At 45.5% G+C, this 20,002-nt stretch overlaps 1 protein-coding gene across 2 annotated transcripts in view; it reads right to left on the reverse strand.

The window, feature by feature from the left end:
• The window catches only part of LOC103070346 (paralemmin-2), a 299,204-nt gene that overhangs the window by 141,625 nt on the left and 137,577 nt on the right, over positions 1–20,002 (reverse strand). The window contains exon 2 of one of the 2 annotated variants that reach the window (XM_007449791.1): positions 12,017–12,062. In XM_007449791.1, coding sequence (XP_007449853.1) covers positions 12,017–12,062 — 46 coding nt within the window. Of the gene's footprint in view, positions 1–12,016; positions 12,304–20,002 lie in introns of those variants that run through there. The other variant, XM_007449790.1, reaches the window with a different exon arrangement.

Here is a 20,002-nt window from a genome sequence, read left to right on the forward strand (position 1 = left end):
TGTAGGGAATGGGGTCAGGGGTGAGGAATGAATCCAGCCCACACACTGTATTAAAATCTCACTGTGTTTGGTTTGGCCCACACAGTGTTTCAATGTTTATAAACATATCAATATCAACAGACTTCCTTCAAAAGCTGGATTTCTAGATGCCCTGAAGAATAGAAGACCTCAGACTTATATTCCCACAAAGTACCCATCAGCTGGAGTTGAATGCTGCCTGCCCTCTGGGGAACCCACCCCCTACGGTCACCACAGTCCCACAAGCTCAGCCACCATGTCAACCTGACACCTGTGCACAACTGACTTTTTAACGCCCAGTATAAGGCACTCAGCAGGGTGTCGGGCCCATGGGAAGCTCTCAGGAACTGGGATACCCTTCCTCCCTCCCCCTAAAAGAAAGCTACAGGATCAAGTTACCATCTTTGACTTGCTTTCTGAGCCCTGCCTCCCTATAGGGGAGAGGTTCTCCTCCTGTTCGCCCCCCTCCCCAATGCTAAGCCATTCTGCTTCCAGCTTTTCTCTGTGGACCCAGGCTCAGGGCAGATGGAGAGCTGGAATCCTCCAGAGGCAGTGATATGTCAAGATTGAGAGCGATGATGGCGGGAAGGGGAGAGAGAGGAGGGTAACCGAGCAATTACTTTTTTTTTTAAATGAATATGTTGAAGTCCTAACTCTTAATTAATTAATTAATTTCTGCTGTGTTGGGTCTTCGTTTCCGTGCGAGGGCTTTCTCTAGTTGTGGCAAGCGGGGGCCACTCTTCATCGCGGTGCGTGGGCCTCTCACAGTCGCGGCCTCTCTTGTTGCGGAGCACAGGCTGCAGATGCGCAGGCTCAGTAGTTGTGGCTCACGGGCCTAGATGCTCCGCGGCACGTGGGATCTTCCCAGACCAGGGCTCGAACCCGTGTCCCCTGCATTGGCAGGTGGATTCTCAACCACTGCGCCACCAGGGAAGCCCTGAGCAATTACTTTTACCTTCGCCTCCTCTGTGTTGTCAGGGCCAATGCTTTCTCTTCATCGTGGCCATCATATCCAATGCTGATGCGATGGACATCTGTCATTCTCACTCCCGTGTGAATAAGGATGGGGAGTGATCAGGCTGCCAAAGTCTCATTTCTAGTAGCTGGTACCATTAGAGAGTACATTCTACAGCCAGCCTCCAGGACCTGCCCTGCCTTCCGACCCATCCCCACAGACCTATCCCAGCTGTTGTTAAATATCCTTTGGGTTTTGCTGCAAGTTTTATTTGATGACCAGCACTAAATTCTGAACATAAATGCTCAGACTTCACTGTTTGTGAATAAGACTGCCTATATACCACCTGGAAAAGAAAAATGGGCACTCAGATGATGGGCTCATCACTATCTATAGTGTGTTTTTGCTTCCTGGATAAGCAGTATTTCTTTTCAAGGCCATTCACATTAGCTTCAAGCTTTCCAGATCTTTTTTTTAAACTGATCATTTTTTTCCCCAGCTTTAAGGTATGACTGACAAATAAAAATTGTATATATTTACAGCGTACAACACGATGTTTTGATATGCATTGTGAAATAATTATCACAATCAAGCTAATTCACATATCCATCACCTCACACAGTTACCATTTTTGTGTGTTTAATGACAACACATGAGATCTCCTCTCTTAGCAGATTTCAAGTATATAATACATGGTTATTAACCACAGTCACCATGCTGTACATTAGGTTTTCAGAACTTATTCAACTTATAACTGGAAGTTATACCCTTTGACCCACATCGCCCCCTTTCCCCCACTTCCCAGCCTCTAGTACCCATCACTCTCCTCTGTCACTATAAGTTCAACGGTTTTTTTTTTAGATTCCACATATAAGTGAGATCACAGGTATTTATCTTTCTGTGTCTGGCTTTTTTCACTTAGCAGAATGCCCTCCAGGGTCCAACCGTGTTGTCACAAATGGCAGGATTTCCTTCTTTTTAAAGGCTAAATAATATTCCACTCTGTATGTACCACCTTTTCTTTATCCAATCATTTGTCAACGGACAATGAGGTTGTTTTCATCTCTTGGCTACTGGGAATAGTGATGCTGTAATGAACATGGGAGTGCAGCTATCTCTCCAAGATAGTGATTTTATTTCCTTGGGATGTATACCGAGAAGTGGGATTGCTGGATCACATGGCAGTTCTATTTTGAATTTCTTGAGGAACCTCTACACTCTTTTCCACTTTTCAGATCTTATATGTCTCACAGTCCCACTGGGGCAAGGAAATTTTTGAACCATTTCCCAACCCATTAAAAGCAGCAAGTATCATCAACCCAAGCTGACAAGTCAGGCCATAGAAACTCTGTTTAAGATGAACCAGGAGGGACTTCCCTGGTAGTCCAGTGGTTAGGACTCCGTACTTCCAGTGCAGGGGTCACGGGTTTGATCCCTGGTCAGGGAACTAAGATCCCACATGCCGCACAGAACGGCTAAAAATAAATAAATGAATAAATGAATTAAAAAGTAAATAATCTACTACTCACAATAAAGATTATCCTCAACTGTACTGTTAAAAAAAAAAAAAAAAAAAAGATGAACCAGGAGCCCGGGGGGAGCCTCTGGATTGACCCCATGCCTCTCGGTCAAAAGGTACCTCTCCCAGCTTCTCTATCCATCACATAGGACATGCATCTGTCACAGCTGCCCCAATCCTGAAGCCCCATGTGGTACTTACTGGTCTCAAAAATTGTTTGCAGTATTACTCAAACTCGGAGAAAGAGGATCCCCCGGCTACCACCAAGGGGTTAAGTTTTCAAGCATATGTTTTTCTCTTAAGAATAACGTTTTTTTAATAACCCTCAAAGTTTTAAGTTTCAGCCCTGAACTAAAAAATAAAGTGAATCCTCAGATGACTGGTTATAATTTAGAAGGGGGAAAAAAATCCCACCCACCTAGAATAGTAAATCGGTATAATGTAGCAAAGAAGTAAGGGCAGGTTCTACAAATGCCTTGAAGACATTTTGGAGGGCACAGACTCTCAAGAGCCTAGAAGCCCACAGGGTAATGAAGTAGGCTGCCAGAGGGGATATGATGAGGGGTAAGATGTGTTCTGAGGTCTGGCTCACAGCCTTTGTATCTACAGCTAGGGCTTTTACCTTGGGGGCGCATGTGGCTTTTTGTTCCCCTTCCATTTTATGTGAGGGGAAGGGACCAGGTTCCCTATTCCTTTCTTCTAGCTAAGCTCAGAGGATGCTATAGGAGCACTGATACTAGAGTCAAAGACTAGCCCCGAAGTATTTTTAGTATAAGTTCAAGCATTATGTAAATAGGCTATAGGCTTGTCTCTGTCTGTCTCTCTGTGTATTTAATCATCTCCTTTTGTGGATTCTAATTCAACATGAGACTAATGGAAAAGACTCACATACCCATTAACCAAGGGCATATGTAGCTCCAACATGCTCCCCCACCCCCCCAAACCTCTGCTTCTGCCGGCATTTCCTGCCAGAAATAGGTCTCAGCTGTGCGGTATTCGTCAAAACCCAGCGCTCAAGTGCAAACTTGCTTCTATGAAGCGCCCATGCTGGGCGGCCCATCACCCAACAGTCTGTCCGTGTTCTCTTAGGTCTCATCCTGCACAGTGTGGCCTCTGTGCTTTGTGTTTTAGGACAAATAAGAGCCCGGGTGAAGCTGAATCTATCTGAATATGAAGGGTTGGTTCAAACAATGGATGCTACAATTAGGATGAGGGAAGCCTGGAGGACATCTTGACAAGAATAAACTCCTCTTTGATATGCCAATGACAAGCCTGGCTTGTGCACACAGACTGGCTTAGGAGAATCACTAATCATCATTAAGTAAATGAACCTCACTTGTTGCTCATCCTGACCTCCTACTAGAGTTGCTCACGTGAGAAGCAGCTGCATTGAGAATCAGGCCTGAAGGCTGGAGAGGCTGCCACAAGACTTGATTAGCTGATCTGCTCTGGGACTTCTCCATCTACAGCATCATGATATGTAGCATGTATATTTCTCAAAGGAGCTCCCACTGTACTGCTGGATATCTGCTCTGTTGCATGACTTCTTGTCTCACTGAGGTGCCCCCTAAGGCCTCCCCAAGTGAATTTTATAGCCCATGTTTTGATCAGCCAATCCCAATCCCAAGCCTACCCTTGAAACAGGTGTCTTCAATTTTACTTTATTTAAATAGATTAAGACAAGTACCCAAGACAAACAAGATCTCCTCTGGATTAGTCACTTGATGTAAGAGGAACACAACTATATCACTTTCCAACTGAGCTAGGTTCAGGCTCTCACTAATTAAGATTTGAATTTGGTCTTTCATTCCATTTCACCTCTTTAAAATATACACACTTCACAAACTCCTGGGCATGTCACCGTGGGCGTGTGCCACTTATGAAGACCCAGACCATCCTCTCCCTTGGCTACTGGTCTTCTGCCACATCCCCACGGGTTTTCCACATGTATTCCCCAGAATAGCAGCTGCAGCTGGGAAGAGCAAACCCTGGGAACGTATTAGAAATGCAAATTCTCAGGCTCTACCCCAGATCTACTAAATCAAACACTCTGAGAGTGGGACCCAGCAATCTGTGTGTTTAAGGAGCTCTCCAGGTGATGATCCTAATGCACTGAAGTTTGAGAATCACAGTTCTACACCATTTCTGGCCAAAAGTCTATGCCCAATAGCAGCTGCTGCCATTATTAGAAGTCCTGAGCCCAGCTCCATCTCCCTGCATTGTCTACTTGAGGCTGATAACAAATCAAAATCATCTCAAACACCTGGGTAACACGTGATGGCTCAATTTGCCTACCTTGCTCTTAAAGGTGCTTCTAGGATAACAGGAATTTCCCACATCAAGCTGCTGTCTTTTAAATTTTTCTGTTAATTTTGAGATAGCAATCTCCTACCTAGATGTGAACTTTGAGTTACAATAATGTCAGTGGTTGCAAGGAGCTCATTTAATATAAAAACGTATAGGGGAGACTTCCCTGGTGGCACAGTAGTTAAGAATCTGCCTGCCAGTGCAGGGGACATGGGTTTGAGACCTGGTCCGGGAATATCCCACATACCATGGAGCAACTAGGCCGGTGCACCAAAACTACTGAGCCTGCGCTCTAGAGCCCGTGAGCCACAACTACTGAAGCCCACATGCCTAGAGCCTGTGCTCCACCATGACAGAAGCCACCGCAATAAGAAGCCTGTGCACCGCACCGAAGACCCTATGCAGCCAAAAATAAAGAAATAAAAAATATAGGAGGGCTCCCCTGGTGGCACAGTGGTTGAGAATCCGCCTGCCGATGCAGCGGACACGGGTTCGTGCCCCGGTCCGGGAAGATTCCACATGCCGCAGAGCGGCTAGGCCCGTGAGCCATGGCTGCTGAGCCTGCACGTCCAGAGCCTGTGCTCCACAACAGGAGAGGCCACAACAGTGAGAGGCCCGTGTACGGCAAAAAAAAAAAAAAAAAAGGAAATATGCACTATTTTTCCAATGATCCAAACATTTGTACACCAAACTCATAAAGCCCTATTGAAAATGCACCCTGATTTTGTAACATTATGAAAGATCTCAGGGGAGCTGGTAGTACCACTTCACAGCATCCTTATGAAATCCAAACAAGTCAACGCATAAGGAAAGCACATGGTAATGTTCAAAGCTCTACCTACACGTGGAGGTCACGAAAAGTCAACCCGCTGGCCAAAATGAATTTTGTTGTGTCCACGAATTTTTAAAAAGCTTTTAAGCTACTTGATGCTATTCTTTTTGAAACGGGAGATCTCACATTTTAAAAAGGAAGATTTCTGGCTTCTCTTGAGAATCAGTTGATGTGACAACATAGGACCCACGTTCTCACCTGGTATAAATTAACTGTACCTTCACTGAGAAGTGATATCTGCTCTCCAGGTCCTTACAATTTCCCACTCAATCCGTGTCAATCATTTATGTTACAGGCTGGCTCCGGGGTCCTTTTGGGTTTGCAACTCCTGTCAACTATAAACAATCCTTTTCATTGTTATTATTAGTATCCTCCTGCACTGCAAACTCTCAGGTGTTACTATACTCATGAAATTTCCCAGTTTGGCAATTCACCAGTTGAGGTGAAAAGAATTCACCTTTCACCCTTTGCGTCCATTTTCTCCATAAAGATGCATGTGTTATGATTTGCTGATTCACTTACTATAAACAGAAAACTTTTGTTGACTGTTTTCTGTACCCCTGCTCTGAGTATTTCCCACAAAATCTCTCAAATAACCTTCACAACAATTCCATGAGGTGGGTATTATAATTATTTCCAACTTACAGATGAGAAAACCGAGGGCCAGCAAGGTCTCACAGATACTAATAGAAAAGCTGGGATGTGAGCCAAGGCTTTCGTACACCTGAATCCACGCTTGTTACTCACCAGACTGTGAGGTACTGACAGCCCTGGGGACCGCAGGTCTCTGTGCATCAATGCCATTTGCTGCCTCAGTCAACATCACACTACATGATGATCAACTCTTACTGCCAAGGAAGTTGATCAACACCCCCAAAAAGGATCAGTGATGAAACGTGGGTAGTTCAAAGGACCAATAGCAGTGGTCCACAAAGCACTGGGTAACCCCAAAGAAATGCAGAGAAGCCTTCACTGAGCCCTGTTTTTCTTCTAAATATTAACAAATCATAACCCACAAGCCCCCCTTGCTTGGCTTTTTAAATGATGACTGCTCTATTTCACAGGGCACTTGCCAAAACAGCTACTCTTTGTCCCAGGAGGCTAAAGCCTGATATACTCAGAGGTACAAATAAATGGTCAGAGAGGTGTATGGCCCTTGGGCATATCTGTGTAAGGCCTGCCTTGGCACTCCCAGACCTGGCAATGACACTGAATGGGCCCTCAGTGGCACTTACCTGCTGAGCGGCCCTGCAGAGTTGGCTGGGGCAAACTCTTCCTTGGCACCAATGTCCTGAGCAAACCATTTTTTAAGCCTCAACTTGAACTTTTAGAAGCAGGGTACCATTTGTGTAGAAGAGGATAACAAATGACTGGGATCTTCAAGTTCTCCAGCCCTTTACCAGCTGCCTACCAATGACAGAGGTTCATGTACAGGGATGGTCCCCCCAAGAATCACAGTTTTTGTTACTATAGGTCTTGGGCTTGGGTCTCTAGAACCCCTGAGGGATCCCTGAGCTGGGAAGCTGGGCTGGATCACACGCAAATGGCAGCCAGGACTTTTGTCCAAGCCATGCAGGCCAACCGAAGCGGCCTGAATCAAAGCGGGCTGACTGGCCTCCTTAGCCTTTGGTCCCCACTGCAACCCTGGCACTCAAGGTCTTATTGCTCAGAGGCAAGAAGAACACTGAGAGATGAAGCCAAGGAAATGCCAAGAGTGTTTTTTGTGGGTAAAAGGCAGAACCAGCCTAAGCCACCCACCTACATCCGGGCCTTCTCAGGACAGAGAATGGGGTCAGGTGGGAGCCACAGGCCACTATCTGTACCCTCTGGGGGAGAATTTTAAGAGGGAGAGGGGTCCAAAGTGAAATCCCCCAAAAGGCAGATTCCACAGAGTCATGGCTAGGCCCACATACCCCCAAGCTCACCCCTCTCCCCACCGCCAGCTCAGAAGGATCCTAGGGGCAGCTCCAGCCCCTAGCACAGCACCCCTCCAAGGCTAGACGTGCCACTAACACGAGGAATCAGGAGTCAGGACAGAGATACAACTCTTCCACACCTCACTGTGTGAGCCCAGACGCCTCTGTATACTCAACTGTAAAGTGGAGACAATGAGACCTGCCCAGCGCAGCTCAGAATTAAGGTATCACGTGCAGGTTTTTGTAAAGTGCTGTACAAATGCCAAAGATCGTTTTTATTATTCGACAGAGTCTGAGTTCTCATTAAGTGACAACATTCCCTAAAGAGCCAGTGTAGGTTGGATTGGCACCTCATATCTCAGTAAATATGGACACACTCACGTGTCCGTATTTTCTATGTCTCTGAGGGCTTTTGCCCACAATGACCTCTGAAACGTTCAGTTATCTTCACCAGGGCCCAAGGAAGACTCTCTTCCTCTCGGATGTGCAGACATAACAACACCCTCCCCTCAAACTGGTTTCTATTGAGACACAGTGGTTTGTTCTCCAAGGGAATGTTACTCACTCTGTTAGAACTCCCATCGGGTATTTCCATGCACTGAAACCCAGCTTGGAAGACTCTCAAAAGGATGTGGCCTCCTGGTTTGTCTCAGCCTTTCCCGATGCTACTGAATCAGTCTGCTTCTCCCTCATCCCCTCACACAGAGGCTGCCGAACCACCCAGTGAGCTCGTGGGAAGAGCACGAGATGCTGCCACCATCTTGTGGGGAGCCAATTCTGGCAGTGGTCAGTAAAGGGGCTCCAGTGCCCTCCAGTGTGGGTTCTGATTCTGGCCTTGACACTTTCTGTTAAGGTCGGACTCTTTAAAACGTGGACAATATAGACGTTCCTCCCCCATCAGCTTATTAGGATTAAATGGCATCATCTGTGTTCAAATGCACTTGTGTCTCCTTTGCAGAGTTGGTGCCTTTGGCTACTGACTTAACTTCATGTGTTTTGCTTTCCCTTTCTTATACTAACTATTTCAAATAAATAATAAACTAACAACAAGCAAGTGAATAAACACCTTCTGCTCATTGGGAAGTTACTGTGTTATTTTACATTTTTTTTTCAACCTTCAAGACTTGCTCAAACATCTCCTCTCTTGGAAAGTGCTCTATAACTCCTCCAGGTCAGCTTACCTGCTCCAGGTGTGTGCTCATTTGCATAAGTATTCCTGCTACTGAATAGTAATTGTTTATGTTAGACTATTAACAACTTAAGTTTTTTTTTTTAAAGAACACACATCACAAGAGCCCTGCTGAATAGAAAATGGTCAATAAGTGGCAACTGTATTATTATGCCCTGAATGATTACCCGCATTCATTGTGCTACAGAAGCATCTTGCTGTCTTCTAAAATTACAACTTTGGGAGAGTCCCTACAGATGGAAGGAGCACCTGGGAGTACAGACACTTGTCAAGATGGATTTGCTCCTCTTTTGGCAGGAAGTAGGCTGAAATTCATCTTTTCTCATTGATTAGTCTCTGGACACAACTGGAAGATTCAATTAAAGCACTACAGTTTCTGAGTATTTCACTCCCTTGGGGGGAAAAAAAATCCCACAGATGATCATGTGGCTAGTAGGTCACAGGACATCTGCCCCTTTTAGAACTTAAGTGTGCAAAGGGTAAAGTCTTCCCTCTGATGGCTGAAACTTGGGGACACTGGCTTTTTGGTATTGCCAGTCCCTTCCAAGAGGCAATACTTTGTAAATACCTACTGCATGACTGGATGGATGGATCCTCCAGTCACATCTCTGCACCTGGTCTGAGGAGCTAGTGAAATTGACACTGGGCTGAGCTCTGGCCTTCAGTCGAGTAAAGGAAAGGATAAAGAGGGCTATTTAGACTCTTTCTGTTTCAGAGATGTTGCCTCTCACCCTCACAGGACAAGGCAGCAGTGTAGACAGGAATTGGGGGCTCTAGCTCAAGACCATCTACTGACCCCTGCATGCCAGGTCCTTCACCTGCACCATATCTAAACCTTATAGCCAGCCGCTGAGGTAGAACTCATGAGCCCCCTTTACAGATGAAGGAACCAAGCTCCAGACTAAAGAGTACCCAAGAGCCTACAGATTAGAATCTCCAACTATCTGCTCTTCCTCTTGGAGAGGAACCCAAGTTGGTGAAGAGATAAAGAATCATTCTCTTCCTCCTGGGGGAAAGCAGGGTGGCGGGGGGGGATGAATTGGGAAATTGGGATTGACATATATACACTACTATGTATAAAATAGATAACCAGTAACAAAAAACAAAAAAACAAACAAAAGAATCATTCTCTTCTTCCTTCACATCTCCAGAGAGATTTCAGGAGGGCTAGGCTCTGGCAGCAGCCTCGTGAGCTCCTGAGGGTCCCCTGAGAATCCCAGGAAGGTGGCAGAAAGAGGCAAGGTTGCAAAATTTGGAGAGTATGCATTAGACCAAAGCACAGCATAGAACTATTTACTGATGTGGTCACAAGCCCCTCCACCCCATCTCTCAATTCTCTCTCTCTTTCTCTGTCTGTCTCTTTCTCTGTCACACACACACACACACACACACACACACAGTTAATTCGCTGTTAGAAAGTCTGCACTAATAACAACAGATATATTCATTGAGGCCGAATCATTCATGAGAATCATCAACACCTTCCCAGGTACAGGACAAACTCAATTCCACAACTGAACAGGCATGAGAATTCCAGCAGACTGGCTAGATCTTTCTTGAAAGTCCATTTAGCCTCTGCTGGGATTACCCAGCCCCACTCGGAAAAGGGTGGCCCAAGTGTAAGCTGCTACTGGCTCCCCGTTCAGAAAGCAAGTCCTTTCATGAGGCTCAGCTGTTCCTCAGGCATCCAGTAAAGCTGGTCATGCAAAGACAGAGAATGTGACAACTGTTGGAAACCTTCAGCGGCCTCCGATGGGAGCAACTGAACCTTCTCCGGAGCAGCCACTTCATGGACAGTTAAAGCAGCCTATTATTCAGTTTATATAAAACACCCACCAGCTACATGGCACCAAGAACTGAATATCTCCATTCTTATCAAGTTCATGACATACTGGCCACACTGCTGGGCCACTAACTCTAGAAACCGTAAACAACCTCACTAACCATCAAAATACACATACTCAGAGGGAAAGGGAAAGAAAAAAAAAAGCTTTCCTGAGTTCTGAGGACCAAGTTCAAAGATTGCCCAATAGGCAAAAAAGCCATAGCATTCAACAGTGCCAACAGTCTCTCTTGCTTCAGCTGTAAAGTCTCCAAGACATTTTAAGATTTGAAGACTTTGATAAAGAGGATCTCAGAGCCACAGAGACCACATCAAACGCTTCTTTAAAAAAGAAGAGTCTATGCATTTCCCAGTGAAGGATCCGTCCAAAGGGATTTAAAAACACTTTAATATACTTTGCTTCCAAAACATTACACACCATTTCTCCAACAAATTTACATGTGTTTCTAGGGAACTCCTGGACCAAAAAGAAAAAAAAAAAGTACTTAGGTAAAAGAATGTCTGGCGATTCTCTTATGCTAATATGTTAAGAGACCTCTTTTAATTGCTATTATTTCATATAGCAGCAGTAATCATTCCCTCATCTGAAAAGGAAATATATAATCCAGCTGTGGTGGCTCCAGTGAAAATACCACATCTGTGGATCATTGGCAGCACTGTGGCAGGATTGCTCAAATTTAGGCAGCTTTCGAGCTCTTTTATACCCAAGATGCACATGGGTACACTTTTCTGAGAGTGCACATAAACTTTGCCAAAACTGGTTGCTCCTTTGTATGCTGAAAATAGGTTTTCAGATGATCCACACCTAGAAGAAGGAGGCTCTCTTGGAATATTATTCCCAGGACCCAGTTGTTCTAAGAAGTCCCCAGATCACCCGCCGCCCTCCACCCCCAGGGTGGTGGCTTGTGCCAGTGCCCTTGTCGATATCAAACAGAACAGGAAAAATGAACACTCCCGCTTTCAGGGAGGAGGTTCTACCGCGTGGCTGGCAGTGGAGCTGATTGCTGGTTTTCCACTTAGCACACCAACAGCTTCCGCAGAGTGGATGGCAGCCACCGTTCTGGTGACCGTTCCCGCCATTCTCCAGTGTCTGAAGTCAGAGTATTACTGAGCACTGGGTGGTAATATTCCAGGAATCGCCCCCCCCGCGACCCCTACCCCTCATGCTCCTGTTTAGTCTTTCCCCAAAGCCCAGTAGCAAGCATCTTATTTCTAAGCCAATCTTCCACATTCAAATCCCCAGCCCAAAGCGCGCCCTGGGGCTTTCCATCTACAGACCATAAAGGAAAAAGCAGCGTAGCTGAGCCTTGACAGACTTTTATCCCCAAAACACATGTCCTGCGGCTACTGTGCTGGAATGTCGACGGCCCCGAAGCGCTCGGGGTCCTCTTCCATTCCAGACAATAGAGCAAGAAAATAAAATGAAAGTGGACTTACTGCTATGGCTTGCAGCCTTTCCTTGTGCAATTCCGCCTCTGCCATCCTGGAGAAGGGCACACAGGGAGGGAAGGAAGAAAGAAAAACAAAACACACGCTGTAGTCACCCAAGGAAATTGATGGACACCCTGGGGGGACTTTGCTAGAAACCCAGGGAGAGCCGAGGGGTGTCCAGGGATCCGCTTCGGAGGTGGCGGGCAGAGCTGTGTGCGCGGCTGGCTCGCCCGGCTCAGCCTCTGGCCCCCGCCCGCCCGGCCGCCTGGCTGCGCCCCAGCGCCGCCGCTCCCTGCATCTCCCCGCCGCCGGCCGCGCCAGTCGGGGACGTGGGCCACTGGCAGCAGCCGGGAGGGCGCGCTCGCCCAGCGCTCGTCCTCCGCCCTGACGTCTCCGCGCCTCGCTCCGCCCCTGGGGTGTGGGGGACCCGCGGCCGCTACCCCGGGCTGCTCTAAGCGGGCGGGAGACACCGGGGCTGCAGCCGCGGGGAGTGGGGAGGACCCCAAGGCGCGGCCGGGCAGCGCGCGGGCGGGCTGGCACCCAGGGCGCACCGGGAGCCGCTAGGGCGCACGGTTGGTGCGCCCAGGTGGACACGTGCTCACTGGGGACGTGCAGACGCCAGCCCAGGGGCCTCTGACAGAAAGCGGGGCCCCAGCACGTCCTGCCTTCTAGCTCGTGCCAAACGCTTCGACTCCACATGGGGACATTTCCAACAGCCTCATCCACATGCCTTAAATGGCAGGATCCTCAGCGGTCAAGTTGGCCAAGGGCAGGGTGTAGCTCAACACAGGCCGTCCCTCTGTGAGGCCAAATGTGGGTTAGAAAGACAACAGAGAGTTTGTAGTTATAGGTGCTCAGCTAGGCTGGGCTTGATCACTTATTAGCTGTGAAGCCTTGGGCAAGTCACTTAACCACTCTGAACCTCAGTTTGCTCATCTAAAAAATGGAGTGTCTGTCAGTGGTGAACAAGATAAAGTATGCGTATAAAGGTGCTTTGTAAAGGGCAATCTGTTCTGAACATTATCCTGTGACATCCTGGGCTGAAACTCCGAGAATCTTTACTTCTGTACTCAGTCTCTGAAAGGAAAAGTAGGAGGATCTGGTCACCAAAACACTTCACCTCTTCTTTACTGAAACAGGCGGCAGTTCTAAAGTGCATCTTTTATGCCAGGCCCTGGGCTGGAAATGATAGATAGATAAGATCCAGTCCAAAAGGAAACAAAAAGCTAAAAACAAAATACGTCTCCACCTCCAGGAGGGGGCTGCTAGAATTCCCAACATTCATAAGCAAACTTTCCTCCATAAAATGAAATAAACATGGGGGAAAAAAACCAATGTGACCTCTTTAGATCCTTGATGACTCTATAAATGCAAGACTTAAGAAGGCATTTTGAAAGGTAGGCACATCAAATTTCTCCAAATCACCTCTTTCCTGGGCAAATTCTTGCAATTTCTACTAAATCACCTTTTCAACATTCAGAGAGGTTTCACCTGTCACTTGAAGAGCAATTACTACTCTGCCCAAAGACTGAAGCAGTCACCAAAACAGTTTCACTGATTGATTGTTTTCTCTTTCTTTTCATAACAGGAGTAGGTGGAGCTGTTTGTGTCGTAAATCCAAGGCAACGCCAGATTTGACATCCCCCTCCAGTATATCCAGAACTTCTGCTTTCTGGCTAAGACCCATCACTTTCTTCAAACGCTTCATTTTCTCTTCAGTTCCAGAGCCAGCTCCAGAGGACCAGTTTTTTGAGGGGTGTCAGCTCACAAATGAACAAAGCTTTTAGTACTTTGGCGGAGTGACTGCGTACCCAACAAGAGTAGAGAACACAAGATGAGCAAAGTGAGACAGAGAGGTGGAAAGACTCAGCCAGAGTCATGGAGCTATAGGATTTCAACTTAGATCAGACCCTCCAGAGCTCATGTTTATAATAACCACCAGGCACCAGGCTCGGCCAGTAATATGAAGGTGGGGCAGCCCCCAGTGATGAATAAGTGGTCCTTTCCCCTCCAGTTACACAGATATTAAAAAGGAATTAGAAGAGCACAGCAACGTGAATGCACTTAGTGTCACTGAACTGCATACTTAAAAGTGGTTAAAATGGTAAATTTTATGTTATGTATATTTTACTATGCTAAATTTTTAAAAGGCATGATGGAAGCTGAGATGGAGTGGAAGACAGGCTTAGGCATCTTTTGGAAGTGACCAGTTGGAAAGCTTTGAATCTCAAGAGAGAAGAATCACGATTGGGGACACATACCTGGGTGTCATCTACATTGTGGTTATAGCTAAAGAAAGAATGGCCAGGGTAAGAAAACAGAACGAGAAGAGGAGAAAGCCCAGGAAAGGAGGCTGAGGAAGTATCATGTGAAGATTAGAAGGAAAAATCAAGAGGGATGTTTCTACGAAAAGCCACAACAGGAGGAAAGGGTTTTTCAACAGAGTCAGGTGGTTTGGGGAGGTCAAGAAAGATGCAGACTAAGAGGCTTGGGCAGCCAGGAAGCCATGGGTGACATTGAGAGAGCTGTGTGTGTGTGTGTGTGTGTGTGTGTGGGTGGGTGGGTGAGCCTGTAAGCAATTACAGAGACTTGAATGAGTGAGAGGTGGGGAAGGAACATCCTTGAGTACAAACCACTCCTTTCAGATGTCTGGATGTGAAAGATGAAGGTGGTGGGGGGAACAGGAAGGTGGTCTATGGGAAGCAGAGTCAAGTTGAAGGGTTGTTAGATCAGGTGAGACTTGAATGTTTCAGGGCCAAAGGGAATTAGGCCTCAGGGAAGTGAGAACAAAGACACAGTCCAAAGGGGAGGTAAGTATTAAGTCTCAGATTAGACCAGAGGGCATCCAGATGAGCACTGGTGGCCAAGGTAGGCTTGGAAAGATGGGGAAATGAAGTCAGACAGAAGATGGAATGGGCAAAGATGAAGTCATTTTATTTGAAAGAGAGAGAAGTTGAGGGAGCGTATATTGGAAGCCTAGTTTTCCCAGCTGACGGAAGGGCCATTGGTTGAGACTGATGGGGTGTGGGAGGGGACTCCAGAAAAACAGAAGTGGTTTGTAAAGAAACTGTGAGAAATGGGAACAATTAAGACACATTTCCCAGTCAGTAGTATGCATCAGAATCTCCTGGGTCACATTTTTCTGAATACATGTACAAAATTAAATATCTGTGGGGTGAGGTAAGAGTTAGGGATGGATTTAGAACCATCGTACTAACTGGGCTTACTAGGAGTAGACAGAAGACTTATGACCAATTTACGTCCTCAGTGGCTTTTAACCGCCTGAGACCCATGATATATACAGGGCTCCTGTTTACTCCGTGTTGAGGATTGTCAAAGCAGGGATGGCCAAAAGTCGAAGGAGAGAAGAAATTCAGAATGCTGGACCCTGGGGATTTGTCCAGGGGGAAATGTAGCGGAATCTTCCACATTTTTTTATTTTTATTTTTCTGGCTGCCCCATTTGTGCAGCCCTTTCCATCTTTAGGGAATTCCCATATTACAGGCCACTGTGAGATTCAGAGCTACTTCCAATCATGCAAGCCGGGAAATGCCAGACGTTTGTTTCCCAGGTCCTCAGAAGCTATGACATGGCATGCAATCTGGGCTTAGTTAGCCATGTGCACTAGCCATGTGCACTGGCCAAGGACCTTGTAGACACAGCATTAGAGAACTCTTTCAGGCTGGTTGCTCATCTTTGGTCCTGCCCATTGCTCAGGCCTCCTTCTCTAGCCTTCCCAGCTATTCTGCCAGCTACATAACACACTTTCGATTCATTCTGCTCCTAGCAACTAGAATCAGTTTCTGCCGCTTGTGACTAAGAACCCTAAGTGAAACAGGAAGGCACATGAAGAGCAGAGAGAAAACATTTTCTCCTCTTCCAATACTTCTCCCCTCAAAGCTCTAAATTTTAGCATCTTGAAATCATCTAACCCATTAAAAACACAGATACGTATAACCCAAATTATGCCATTTCTTCCATAAACTTTTATTGTATAGCTATTCTATACTAGACATTAGGCTATGGCTTGGTATTACAAAGAATTCATAGTCTAGTGTTAATATTGGTGACTTTTTGCCCTCCACACATTTGAAATCTCAAAAGATCTAGTACAATGGGTGCATAATGTGTGTAACAAATCCCTAGTTCTTGCTGGGACAGTAAACCGTGTTGCATAAGCATCACCCGTATTGTCTAATGGTTTTTCTGATAGATGCTGTATTGCACAGCATTATATCGAGAGAATACAGAATGCTAGATTTGCGAAATAGATGTTTTGGTAATAAAAACTGCAGAATCTATTTTAGGGTGTGAGTCCTTTGAGCACCACAGATGATCACAGCCTACTCCCCTGTGGGGAAAACGGGAGCTCTGTAAACTGAGAGGGAAATGACTTGCCAAGACCCATTGAGTGAGTAAAAGTTAAAGTCTTGCTGAACAGAACCTAAGAGTGTGAAACTTCAGAGTAACGTGAAGCTTTCCATTAACAAAAGTAATTTTCAAAGGATGCCAGGTCCACCAAAATGTTTGTACTTGTATCAGCTCTCTTTTGCCTAGGATCTTTTAGAATACATGGTCATTAAAAACATATGTGTTGGCTGCACAGGATCAAAAGGAGGGGAACAGTGCTTGGAGCCCTTTTGGCTCCTGTGGTTGTGAACAATTTGGGAAAGTTGATGGGATTTCAAGTATGTGATGTTTTTCTCAATGGGATTCATATGATAGATCCATAGAGAGAGTCCCCATGGTGCAAGAGAGTGAAAGAAGTTAGAAAACAGGGCGCCAGTGTGGGAAATAAACTAGGCTGGATGTCACTTAAGGTATAGATTGACTAAGCTCTCTACATGGAAGATTCCAAAAGAGCAACTAGAAATCCACCTAAAAATGAATGGCAGAATTTCTATCTGATGGCCTCTTTCTCTTGGCTAGCCTTGGCAATGTCAGTTGATCAACACTGTGAATTGCTGGAAGAAACCAGGGGCTATAAGGAGAGCATACAGGAATTGGATCTGGATGGTTAAGGGTCATTCTACATTCACCTTGCTGGGATATTCAGATGTTAATAAAAATTTTGAAAAGTGGGTCTAAGGAGGTGGGAGGTGGGCATGGCACAGAGAAAAGGCATGAGCTGTAAAGACAAATTAGAATCCCAGCCCTCAGACTCACCAACTGCACAAACTTGAATTCCTTTAGCTCAATTTCCTCATCCTTAATGGGGGATAACAACTCTAACCTCATAAGGATATTGTAAGAAATCAAGATAACAGATGGAAAATGCTTGAGAGTGACCATAGTAGGGGCTCCAAAAATGGCAGGTCCTAATTATACAACCCAATTACTTCTTCATTAAAACTGTCATAGACCAAATCAAGTGAGTGACTTGATTGTATCTACCCTTTTATGTACGCTTTTTTTTTTTTTTTTTTTTTGCAATGTAGGCTTCTTCTTTTAAGAAAAGGGGTGAACTATCAATATTCGTTAAGTTTTCCACATTAGTAGGTACTTCTCTTTTTTCATCTTCTAAAAGGGAGGATTCTGCCCTGTGTCATTCATTGTCTAGAAATTTCACTACCAGACTCCCCCTTGAATGATTCATAGACACCTACAGCCTTATCTTTTGGAGTAAGTCAATTTAATGATTATAAATAAGAAGGAATGAGAAGGGAATGCTTAAGAGGACATAGATTAAGTCCTAGGAAAAGATGGAAAGAAAAGCTTAATTGTGGAGTGTTTTGGAAGAGAGCTACATGCCCACATATTAAAGGTGCTCCTTGGTGGAGTTGATTCAAGGTTTGGGTGTGAATTAGCTGCAAAGTGGAAAAGTCTTTGGGAAGGCCAGTCTGGTTATCTGATGCTGGTAGACACAATCAGGTCACTGGCTTCCCAGAGAGCTTAGGGGCCAGTCTAGTTTGCCTTAGTACAATGACCATGAAGTGCCCGGTCAGCTTGGAATCCCTTTTTGCAGTGGGGCCATCAACACTTTCATTGTTAGCCATGATTCAATCATGCCATACACATCCTGCAAGTCAGCACCGCTAACAAGAGAGAGATTTCCTGTGGGTTTGGCAGTGCAGGGACAGTAGACTATCAGTTAAATCCTGTGTGCCCTCCTGGTTGGGGAGTGAATAATGAAACTGGGAAAGCCTAGCTTCAGCTCCTACCACCTATGGATGCTGAGCCCTTCTGATGCTCTTCTGAGTGTTCAGGGTTTCAATCCTGCATACCAACCCATTGCCCACCCTCCATACACTCATACACTGGCAAAATGGATCCAACTTGTGTTTGGCCCCTTGGAGCTGGTCTCACTGAGAGGAAATAGCCAGCCGGTCTCAAAAATTGCTCCTTACTAAGAGCAGTATGGAGGTTCCTTAAAAAACTAAAAATAGAGTTACCATATGATCCAGCAATCCCACTCCTGGGCATATACCCAGAAAAGATGAAAACTTTAATTAGAAAAGATACATGTACCCTAATGTTCACAGCAAAACAATTTACAATAGCCAAGACTTGGAAGCAACTGAAGTATCCATCAACAGATGAATGGATAAAAAAGATATGGTGTACATATACAATGGAATATTACTCAGCCATAAAAAGGAATGAAATAATGCCATTTGCAGCAACATGGATGGACCGAGAGATTATCATACTAAGTGAAGTCAGTCAGATCTATATCATATGATATCACTTACGTGTGCATTCTAAAAAAAAAGATACAATTAACTTACTTACAAAATAGAAACAGACTCACAGACATAGAAAACAAATTTATGGTTACCAAAGGGGAAAGGGGGGAAGGAGGATAAATTAGGAGTTTGGGATTAACAGATATACACTACTATATATAAAGTAGATAAATGACAAGGACCTACTGTATAGCACAGGGAACTATACTCAATATCTTGTAGTAACCTATAGTGGAAAAGAATCTGAAAAAGAATAAATATATCTGAATCGCTTTGCTGTACCCCTGAAACACAACATTGTAAATGAACTATACTTCAGTAAAAAAAAAGGATGGGATGTACAGGTTGTCACTTCTGTTTGAACCCATAAAAGCTACTCTCATTCTCCAATGGAATATTACTCAGCCATAAAGAGGAACAAAGCTCTGACATCTGCTAAAACGTGGATGAACCCTGAGGACATGATGCCTATTGAGAGAAAACAGTCACAAAGGTCACATTTTCTTGATTCCATTTATATGAAATGTCCACAGAAAGCAAATCCATGGACACAGAAGTAATCTGGTATTCTCAGGGGAAGAGGAGGGGACATGGAGAGTGACTGATAAGTGGGACAGGATCTCCTTTGGGGCAATAAGGATGTGCTGGAACCAGACAGAGGTGGTGCCTGCGCAACACTGTGAATGTGATAAATGCCACCGAATTGTTCCCTTCAAAACAAAACAATATTTAACAATAAAAAACCTACACCAAAAAAAATTTCTCCTTACCCAGTGTAACCCTCCCAGCTGGGGCCTCGTGGACAGACAGCCTTTCCTCAAAGCAGCTCAAGATAGAGTGGAAAGAGCACCAGACAAAATCTCAACCCTAGGTCCTAATCCTAACTCTGCCAACTTACTGTGTGACCTCAGACAAGCAACTTAACTGCTCTGAGCTGAGGTTTTCTATTTGTAAACTGGGCACAGAGATAGCTAACTACCCCACAAGGTTCTTATAAGGATGAAAGGAACTCATGAGTGAGAAGGTGTTTTGAGAACTAACTATAAATGCTCTCAGAGTGGGAAGGACTACAGTGAAAGGGATGCCTTCAAGGTTAGGAACTCAGGGACAAAAGGACTGGGCAGTGGGGTGGAGGCAGGGGCTGGGGTGAGGTGATGTTTGTAAGACTGAGAAACATTCTGTAGCAGCCACAGCCTCGGCCTACCAGGAGAAAAGACTCAGCTAGCACATAAGACAAAAGAGGCTTCCAGGGCTTCCCTGGTGGCGCAGTGGTTGAGAGTCCGCCTGCCGATGCAGGAGACGCGGG

This window comes from Lipotes vexillifer, unplaced genomic scaffold (assembly GCF_000442215.2).
Source record: "Lipotes vexillifer unplaced genomic scaffold, Lipotes_vexillifer_v1.1 scaffold230, whole genome shotgun sequence".
Classification (NCBI taxonomy): domain Eukaryota; kingdom Metazoa; phylum Chordata; class Mammalia; order Artiodactyla; family Lipotidae; genus Lipotes; species Lipotes vexillifer.